Source organism: Oreochromis aureus, linkage group 15 (assembly GCF_013358895.1).
Source record: "Oreochromis aureus strain Israel breed Guangdong linkage group 15, ZZ_aureus, whole genome shotgun sequence".
Classification (NCBI taxonomy): domain Eukaryota; kingdom Metazoa; phylum Chordata; class Actinopteri; order Cichliformes; family Cichlidae; genus Oreochromis; species Oreochromis aureus.
Window position 1 is genome coordinate 13,122,469 of NC_052956.1, and position 11,028 is coordinate 13,133,496.

The 11,028-nt window shown below is 39.5% G+C and overlaps 1 protein-coding gene across 1 annotated transcript; it reads right to left on the reverse strand.

The window, feature by feature from the left end:
* Positions 1-71: 71 nt before the first annotated feature.
* On the reverse strand, positions 72-8,521 carry tram2 (translocation associated membrane protein 2). Its single transcript, XM_031744756.2, has 11 exons — positions 8,307-8,521; positions 5,985-6,048; positions 5,677-5,786; positions 4,365-4,481; positions 4,171-4,229; positions 2,660-2,744; positions 2,410-2,480; positions 1,888-1,992; positions 1,447-1,590; positions 953-1,110; positions 72-752 (listed from the first exon to the last, which is right to left on the reverse strand). Exons 1-11 carry the CDS (start codon positions 8,424-8,426, stop codon positions 676-678), a joined length of 1,110 nt encoding a protein of 369 aa, XP_031600616.1. The 5' UTR covers positions 8,427-8,521; the 3' UTR covers positions 72-675.
* Between the last annotated feature and the right edge of the window lie 2,507 nt (positions 8,522-11,028).

The window sequence follows — 11,028 nt, forward strand, 5'->3', positions numbered from 1 at the left end:
GCAGAACTTATATCAGAAAAAATCTCATTATTTAATAAAGAAATTAAAAACAAAAAAGGAAAAGAAAAAAAAAAAGAAAACATGAAACAGCATGCGGTAATATCCAACATACATACTTAATGCATATTTGTTAAATGACCAGTGACAGTTGTATGATTTCGACAGTAAGCTCATATCATACTTTATCATCAGTAACGCTTTTCTGCTCCAGCGGACCAGAATAGAAAACAAGCAAAGCCGGCTCAATGGCAAGAGCTGCAATATCTCACAATGCTACAACCAATACAGTACTTGTGTATGAGGACTAATCAACACATTCAGCATGGACATACACATTAAAATGTGCCGCACACTGCGTTCACTTTACTTTTGAAATCACTCTGCATTCAATGGTGTGCTTCAGGGTGGGATCACAGGCTTTGTGGATGTATATAAAAAAAAAAAAAAAATACTGATATGATGAGAAGAGAAAATGTCTGTTGGGGCTCAAGGGGTTTCCTTGGATTTCATTTTCCAGCATTCAAGCCTAAGTCTGTAGCGACAGAGTCCCCGTGGCGTCTCAGGAAATACTCATCCAGAAGCTTGATGGCCAGTGGCTATCAGCTTCGCTGTGGTGCTGATGAGAAACCTTGGCCAGGGCTAAGGTCTCCTGTTTAGGCCAGTCAGTTTGTTATCTTAAGGGGATTTGAGTTTCTTCGTCCGAGGAGAGGCTCCGTTCTCAGCTTTAAGAACTCCATTTTCATGGTGACCAACTGCCAGGCAGAGAAGGGAGAAATCAGTACCTCTGTTAATGCAGCACATGTAAGAATCAGTGTGAAAGATAAATGAAGAAAGCAGAAATGACAGCAGAGAAGAGACAAATGCTAAGTCTCATTTCCTTTTTCTTTTGCAAGTATTTAACAGGTAATGCCCGAGAATTATGAAAGCCAGCAGAGCAGGTGTTTAAACTCACGTGAATCTCTTTTTAGTGGCCTTAGGGGTTGTTTTGCAGCAGACTTCTTGCGAACAGCCTGCTCGTGTCTGAACTCCCTCCAGCGCCTCAGCTGAAAGCGAATAAACTTCCAGAGTAGCCACGATTGAGTTAAACAAACCAACAGTAGAACGGTCATCCTGAAAGGGCACAAGGAAAGAAGAAGAAAAAAAACGAAACAAACGTGTGCTCGTAAAAATGGGTCATTGTGTTGCAAAATGTTAAAAATATGATGCAAATGTATGACATTTTCAACAGCCTAAATAAAATATCTAAATTCCTTCCTGGCTCCTATACATCCTCCCCAAAATGAATGATGCAAAACAATACAAAAATGAACACTATAAGGGCACAAAATGTAATTATACTCTTATATTGTTTCTGTAGCTCTAAACAGTTCTTGCAGTACCAGAAAATAAATCATTATCCACAGATGTTGGACATTGCTCTTTTTTTTCCCTCTCAATATAACTCACCTTATCAGCACAGTGTTGAAGTTCCCCATCTCCAGGTCCAGCCCCTGATTCTCAGAACGAGCCAAACCAAACCCCACTGCCAGGAACATCAGGGTCAGCGTAGACATCCGCGTAAACACGAAGCTGACCGCCCACAGATCAAACCTGGGGGAGGACACACAGCGAGGTTGGGCCCAGAGAAAGGAAAAGGGAAAAAAAAAAAAAAAAAGCTGCTGAGATCATCAGTTCAAGGTGGTGGTTAACATTGTAATATTATAATGTACTGTAAAACTATCCGAGTCAAACGGTGAACAACGCTGAAAACACATGATGGAGTTGCTTACAAACAAAAACACTGAGATTTATTTTTAAAAGGTCGCACTGTTGGGCTTGATCTACTTCTATCTCATTCCTTTATCAAGTAAAACCTGCTGAAGCCTCTTCGCAGGTAAGATAGCTTACATTTTCTGGTGGTTCTCATCAGTGAAATACAGGAGTCTGGCGATGTGGAAGCCCAACTCTGACACATACTGCAGGAAGAGGAGTACCAGACCCACACGACTTAAACTAGGCAGGAAAGAGGAGACACAAAGTCGAGAGATTAGGTGATAAAAGGAAATCATGCCCAAGCATTTTGCAACTCAGGAGTCACCGTGAAGTGCAGCTGGACACCAATTTTGAGCCATTATCTAAAAATAACTAAATCGCCAGTACAGTTTGATCTGACTTAACCCCGAAATAACTTCTACCATCACCACTATCTTTATGTTGTTCCCTCACAGATTTCAAATCAGGGTTCTTTGAGTGCCACGTTTCTCCCTTACATCCCTGCTGATAGAAAACCACTAAGTTGAGCAGCACAGTGAAAATTGCTGCTGCAAAGAATTTAAAAGACCTTGAAATGACTCAAATACCAAGCATTTAGCGAGTCTTCTCTACTCACACCTTTGGATATTTACTGGCCAACTTCAAAGGGATTCTTACTTTAACAAATAGGCTGCAGAGATGTGGAGCAAATACAGGCAGATGTACTGGAGCTGCCGAGAAATCTCCTCCTGCAAAACAAACAGCCTTTATTTGCAAATGATTTTAAAGCTTGACACCGTCCCCCACCTCTCCGTCCATTTCCAACTCTCTCTATTGCACATGCAGAATATACATGAACCCAAATATAAACAGAGCTTATCTAATCACACTTTAGAACTCCTCCAGTTTCAAGGACTCTCCAACTGACCTTGCGGACTTTCTGGAAGTAGAGCTCTGGCAAGGCATGGAGCCAATAAGCAAGCTGAGTGAGGTAGAAAAACTTCACCTGAAACCTGGACCAGACACACACAGACAGATGCGGGTAAGACAGAGGGAGAAGCACACATAATCTATATTCTGCCTCACTGATAGTCTTAGTTTTATTATATAATTACAACTACGGTCGAAAAAACAAAAAAACAAACAAAAAAAAAAAAAAACAAGCTTGTAGACAGCCAACTTATCGTGTTTCTGCAGCAAAACGTAGCTGTGTTAAACCGTGTTACATAAGATATTCTTGATGATCCCCTCTTCTGAAAAAGAAACTCTAAAAGCCTCCTACTTTGCACAAATGCATAATGACTGAAACTAGCACTACTGAATGAACAATGGGCTGTGAAGTTCATTGCAAACTGTTATGACCATCGATCTATGAGCACTGATCAATGGCCATGAGTTAAGGGAATGGTTACAATCCTAGCATTGTAAGATGGTGAAAGACACGCCCTTAAGCCCCCTCCTCGATTCAGAGATGGTCTTTCCCTTTTCACGTAAATGGCCTCCTTGACTCCCCGCTCAAACCAGCGTTCCTCCCTGTCCAGGATGTGTACATCCTCATGTGTTGTGCCATCCGCTTCACCAGAGGTTGTTTGGTTTCCCCCATGTATAAATCATGGCAATCCTCCTGGTACTTAACAGCGTAAGCTATATTACCCTGTTTGTGCTGGGGGACCCGATCCTTGGGGTGGACCGATTTTGGCACACCCTGACACATAAGGGATCACTAAAGGTGTCCACTTTAGGCAGCAATTGTCCTTCTTCTCTCCTGGAGCTTTCTCTAGGTGCCTTCCCAGCTTTGACAATTGTCCATAACCACATTTACTCAGGGCCTTCTTGATATGATGTTCTTCTGTTTTCCTGGCCACTGTATCTGTGGGGATGGTGTTCGCTGTGTTGTAGCATCCTGATGACACCCAGTTTGTGCTCCAGTGGATGTTTAGAGTCAAACCTTAAATACTGATCTGTATGCGTTGGTTTACAGTACACATTTGTACTCTACCATTATTATATTTTAATAATGATTATAGCTAATAACCTCTTATTCTTATTCTCCCTTATTATTCTGATAAATGCCACCAGAAAAAGTCAGGCGGTAGAGACTCTGGCAAGTAAAACTGGTTGGGGTTAGATTAAATAGCTTAAATACAGTTTATTTATTTAACAGCCAAAATTAAATATAATGTGACGCAAAAACTCATTCTGTCAATTTGCCTGAACCATATGAAGATCAGTTGCACTCAGGTCCATACCCAGGCCAAAAACCCAACCCCAAAATAATCAAAATCTGGCAGCAGCATCCAGATAAGAGTATCACAAGAGGAAAGGTTATGACAGATTGCTGTATCAGTATTATGTCTCACCTCTAATAAACATGATATTTGTTAGCTACAGTTGTTGTTTTATGGTTAAATTAATATATATATAGATATATATATATACCTGAGATGTACATGAGGATAGTTCTCCCAAAGGGTGCTGGGATGCAGGAGATATCCTTCCTGTGTGAAGAAATTAGAACACTGAAAAGTCTTAATACTATTATCTATTAATGTGCGCGGGTGAGCGCCTGTTTTAAGAATATGTGAGGCATTTCCTTCACTAGGAAGTTGTCGCTTGAACGCAGTCTCACTCACTGTAATGAGGATGTAGAAACTCCACACACTAGACACCAAGTGAAACACGCAAAGTTGACCCGACTCATTAAACTTGGTGTTCTTGCTCTTGGAGAGGTGAAGACGTCTGTTCACTTTCTGCAACATGAACCATAACAACAGGACGCGTGAATGAGGTTAGATCCCGGCAATAACGGGTGCCATGTTGACTCTGGCATTTGTCATGCACAAGGAAGTGTTACAGGAATACCGTAAGGAGGACAAAAAAAAAAAAAATGATAGAAGCTATTTATGGCTGCTACTTTAAACACTTCCCTGAAGAAGTATTCCTTTCAATACACGCTGGAAACCGTGGTGATGTTGCTAAAATAAAACCCCGATCCTTTTCGCTGGCCTATTTCTAAACAATGACACATGGGCTTCTTCTAGTTCAGGATGGATCAAATACTACTCTTGCTCTCCTTCTGCCTCCAGTCCACCCCCCGCCATCCCCCCACATCAATCTGTTTAAGCTCTTTTGTTTAAAATATTCACAACTGTCATGTGTGGGGTTTTTTTCTCATGTGGTTTGTTTTAAACTGACACACTGAGAGCATTTGGATGCAAACACCATGAGATGAAACAGCACATATCCTGGTTTCAGTATATGGCACGCATCTTCCTCATTATAATATCATGTTTTTGAAACAGTAAAGAGGCCAATACTGTACGGACCTGATCACCACCTGCACTCATGTATATATCTAACTACTTAGCACTTTTAATTCTTATTTTTATGTCTATTTAAGCATTATATGACAGTATGTTCGCACTAAGTACCGCAGCAATTTCCTAATGTTGTAAACCTGCTCAACATTTGGCAATAAAACCCTTTCTGATTCTGATTCTGACTGTGCACTGAAGGGTTTTTTTTAAGCTAATCGGTTCAAAGCCTGGATGATTACACTGAAAACAATAATATTCTGATTATTTTAAAGCTTCTTTATGGTCTTGGCAAGATTTATGTAACTTGGTACAACCTGGTTATAACCTGTAGTGTTCTCCTTCATTCAACCAATGTGTAGAATGTGTATATAGTGGTTAATGAATCTTTATATGGGTTTTATTGGAGCGGTGCTTTTGTGGCAATGGGTACCTTATGACGCTTCCTTTCCAAAAACCTTTCTACTAAATTATTAAGAATTTGCATACCCACAACAAAAACATTTTCCCTCGTTGTAATTACCTACTCATTTTTTTTTTTAATCTGTCAGCTGGAAATAATCAGCATATGTTTCAGACAAAAAACACACCACAAAGCTGGGGCATTGTGAAACAGTAAAAAGATGCTTACGTCCAGAAGATATTCCTGCACTACTGCGTGGAGGATGATAGCAATGAAGAAATAGAACAGGATGGTGGCACAGTCCTTCCATCCGTAATGGTACAACGTCACTTCTCCCTCTAAAACACACACAGGAGATATGAAACACACATAGGATGTTATTTATCAGGGGTGTGTTAAACATCCTGGAAGAACATCCAGCTTCAATAATACCGTGACGCAGAGGAAAAGGTACGGCAGAAGTGAAACTCCATGAGTCAAAGGTTAATAGAGGCTGAATGAAAATAAGCACATAATCAAAATCTGGCTCTTCGTACCTGACGATAAAGTGGTGACGTTGTACTGAGGCTGAATGAACAGTATGGCCGTCTTTGCTGTTGCCTGGAAATTAGACGAGACGTCATCAGCAGCATAGTTCAGCGAACCTGCCTGAATGCAACCTCAAGAATGTGGGCTTCCAAGTAGAGCAAACAGAAGTCAGTCTTTCCTTCATAAAGGATTTTTCACAACCCCCACCCACATCCCCTTGCAGTGTTGTAACAACTTTTTTTTTTTTTAAATAGGGTTTTCATTTACTGAAGTACATTAGCCATACCAGTTTTCCATATAGTCAATAAAGCATAGACTGTGGTCATATAAAGTAAAACTACGACAGCGATTGTGGTTACTGCCCTGAGTAGAGTCAACCCCCACGAAAGAGCTATTCAAATTAACATATATAGCAAGTGGGCGTGCGAGATTAAGGAAATAGCCTTATCAGTATAGCAGAGCTGTCAGACAGTCACACATCTGGTGTCAAAACTTCCTCATGAGAACTGATTTCTAAAGATGTTCTTCAAAAAAAAAATTTTTTAAAATAGAATGGCAGAGGTTTTTGTTTTAACCCGGTATAAACCTTATTTCTAAAAAAGGGCTTTCAAAACAAAGCAACACCTGCCTGCAAGCACCTGTTACAGGTTGCTGAGTGTGATCCAGGATCAGAAAGTTATGTTCAGATGATGCAGATTTCAACATGCATAAAGCAAATACTTTTGGTTATTCCTGTCACTTTAATAAATAAATAAATAAAAATATATATATATATATATATATATATATATATATATATATATATATATATATATATATATATGTGCAGGAACAATACACACACACACAGATATTTCCATAATTGCTGCAACCAATCATCCATTATGCACAGAAAACAAAAATATGTTTTGTTCTGTTTTTTTTTTTTTTTTTAACTTAAAACTTGAATACACTTGAATGTAATAAGAAAAGGTGAAGAGGGCCAGATCTTCAGGTTCGATGATTCATTGCTCAAGCAGTTCAAACTGTTAAAAATGGTTTTCTGCTGATTAACCGCCTGCATATTAAAAAGATAACAGAGACTGGTGTCCAGTCATCTCCTTCTCAACCCACGATGTGAACCACTGCAGTAAACTACCGTTTCCCACATGTTAAATTCTGACCTTTACACATATGATTAAGCAAAGTGAAAAAAATGAAACTACAGCCCCCTCCTACCCCCACCCCAAGAGACCTTGTTGGTCCCCTGGTTCGAGTTTGGGCGCCACAGTGAAGTCGCCAGTTACTCCCTGTGGATCGAGGCTACTGGTGACATGTCATCAAATTTTAACATAACTGACTACATGTAGAGCACTCGTGTTCTCTTTTTTTTCCAGTAATGAAAAAAATAAAAGGAAATCCCCTACTTTTTTTTCCTATTCGATCAGCTGTGTAATCACAGTCAGGGTTCCGTTTTGAAACTTTACTAAATGTCCAGGCGGTGGCTGCCTGGGAGTGTTTATGCTCACTCAAAAGGAAGAACTAATACATGAATAATCTAATTAATTAATTCACTAAATGTCAGCGGTGAAATCCCTTCAGGTCAAAGCGTGTTAAGAGCAGCTGAGCCCGCAGCTCACAGCAGCAAATATTGAGACGTGGCAGTTAACTAGTTGCGTCAAGACACTGACAAATAGTCAGACAGCTTCCGTATAGGAGTTTCAAAATAAAACGGTTGGCAGCGGAAGTTTGTTGGAACTCAAAGGAAGGAACGTCGGTGCTTTTAATTTGAATCCAGGAAAGGCTTTAACACCTATTTTATTTTAGAAATGTCTGGTAACTGACAATTGCAAAAACAATTGCTGCAAAGAGTTTTTGCTGTAAAAGACACTGTCATGCGATTAAACGGTCATGTAGCTTTGCTACCCAAGTCAAGTGTTTAGGTTTTACCCAGATTCTAGAAACTTAAAGACAAGACAAGGGGAAACTTTCACCAAGTAAAGCAATAATACGAAAACGCTGTAGTTTGTGCACAGCTGCTTTTTTAAACCCGTTTCCTCCTACCTTAAAAGCACCGCATAGATTGTTACTCTGACTGCGACCAGAGCAACATTTTTTTCTTCCCCAAACTTGTAAAAAATAAAACACAAAAAAAATGCACGAACGACAAACCCGCGAAACCGATAACAGCTAAATTAACAGACATAATCTTATGAGCAACCGTTTCTACAAAGCGGGAATCGCTTTAAGTGGGATTTCAAGTTACAGCTTTGAGTTTGCAGCAGGCTTTGCCATCTTAAAACAGCTGAGGGAGACGAGAGAAGGAAAAAAGGAATGTGAGTTCATCTCACCTCAAACATCAGTCCAATCAGAATGAAAATCACCAAACCGAATACGATGTCAGCATGGTTTTGAATTAAGAACTCCTGGCTGAAGAAAGGATAGCTCTTATTTCTTCGGCGAAATGCCATGTCAACACAATAGGCTTTTCCCTTCTGTTTTAAAAATCAGAATTTTTCTGACTACGAAGTTCAGTGAGTTAACTTTCTCGGCGACGTACGCATGCGCGTAGTCTTAAAGGGCCAGAGCCATAAATACCTTCTTTGGGTCGATTTACACAATAAGTTAGGTTCAGTCTGCCTTGTCAGACTCAACATAACCACTTTTACAGCTGCATACCGAATTGGCATAAAGTGTTGTGCAAAAGTCTTGAGCTATCTCTGTTTTCTTTATATTTTGCTTCCAAGGAGCCAGACTTTCTTGCATCATTTGTTTTGAGCAACAGTTTTTCCGTGTTCTCTGAAGGTCTTTTAAAGTTTTTCACTCATTTTCATTATCTAACTATTTTCAGAGGAATGTAGATAACAGAAAACTAAGCAAAGAATCAAGTTTAAATTGTATCTTTAGGGGCTTTGTTACTAGCAGCATGCGTAATTTGCTCCTTTAGTTTCTTTAGTTTAAATCTACAAAAACAAAAAAAAAAGCCAAAGACAACATAGTCTTGACATGGACAAAATTGTATTTTTGCAACAACAACATGATTCCCAAAGCCCTATTAGAGTTGGCTTTGGCACATCTTGATTCATGTGCAGTGTGTTCTTAACTAAATCTGAGGACAAATAGAGGACAAAAGAATCTCCAGCAGATGAAGTGTATCTGAATGTTATGCCCTTAAGAGGTGGGGCGGAATTCAACACAGGACTGACACAGGACTTAGGAGATGCATCGGGCCCTTCAGCTGATCCATCTACCATTCAGCTCAGTTCAGTTCAGTTGCCTCAAGGCACTTTATATTGTAAAGTAGAGTGCCTGTAATTATTAAAAAAAAGACATGCTGTGGAATGGAGCCAGAGATTAATAATAACTATTGATTACATGTAGAGTGGTGTGTAAACACATAGTGAGTGAAAAAAATGTGAGTGAAGAAGCATTACGTCAAGCCCCCTGCAGCCGAGGCCTATTGCAGCACAACTAAGGGAGGATTCAGAGTCACCTGATCCAGCCCTAACTATATGCTTGATCAAAAAGGAAAGTTATAAGCCAAATCTTAAAAGTAGAGAGTGTCTTTCTCCTGAATCCAAACTGGGAGCTGGTCCCACAGATGAGGGGCCTGGAAGCTAAAGGCAGTGCCTTCGCTTTCTGCTCCCATTCTCCTTTTAACCACAAGTAAACCAGGAGTCTTAGAGCAAAGTGCTCTGTTGTGGATTTTGAGTTCGATTCTGGATTTGACAGAGAGCCAATGAAGAGAAGTCAGTATGGGAGAGATATGCTTTTTCGCTCAAGTCCCTGCCATTACTATTGCTACAGCATTTTCAATCAACTGAAGGCTTTTTGATGATTTTTTAGGTCATACTGATAATAACGAATTACAGTAGCCCAGCGTAGAAGTAATAAATGCATGAACTAGTTTTTCAGCATCAGTCTGCGACAGGATGGCTCTAATTTTAGAGATATTGAGCAAATGGAAAGAAGCAGTCCCCCATATTTGTTCAATATGAGCACTGAAGAACACATTCTGGTCAACAGTGACTCCAAGTCCTCAGTGTTACTTGAGGCTAACGTTTTGGGTTTGTTTTTGTTTTGTTTTTTTAACCTTTATTTATACAGGTATTCCCATTGAGATTCGATGTCTCGTTTACAAAACACAACTCTTTCGGACAAACACATTAAAATTACAACAATAAAAGAAACAATAAAAGAAACAATAAAATGTAAGGCCATCTAGACTAAGCATCATGTTAGGTACCATATTTCAAAGTTTTTTAGGGCTGAGTTCAATAACCTCGGTGTTATCTGAATATAGAAAAAGGAAATTCAAGGTCATCCAGGTCTTTATGTCTTTAAGACATTCCTGCAGTGTAAGTAATCTATGTGTGTTATCTGGCTTCAAAGTTGGCTATCATTTGCATAGAAGTAAAAACATATGCTATGCCTTCTAGTGATACTGCCTACAGAAACATATACATCATTGTGTAAAGACGACTCCATTTACATGAACAAATTGGAGACTATTAGATAGATATGATTCTAACCACTTTAATACCTACAGCATGCTCTAATCACTGTAATAAAATATTAAGGTCAACTGTATCGAATGCAGCACTGAGATCTACCAGGACAAGCACAAAGATGAGTCCACTGTCAGGGACCATAAGATCTCGTTACCTTCAGTAATGCTGTTTCTGTACTGTGATGCGTTCTGAAACCTGACTGAAACTCTTCAAATAAACCATTCCTCTCAGATGATCTGTTAGCTTTTTAACAATGACTCAAGAACTTTTGAGAAAAAGGAAGGTTGGTGATTGGCCTGTAATTAGCTAAGACCGCTGTGTCAAGGAATGGCTTTTTAAATAAAGAATTACTTACTTGAAGCCTACAGCCTACAATGTCTACAGCCATTTGTAAAACATGGTGGTGGATCTGTCATGATTTCGGGCTCTATTTTACTCAGTGTTGGAGATACTATCAAATTTGAAGACAGAAAGATACTGATTATGATTCACTATGCAATCCTAGAAAGCATCTGATTGGCAAGAGCTTTATGTTTCAGCATGACAATGATCTCAAACACAC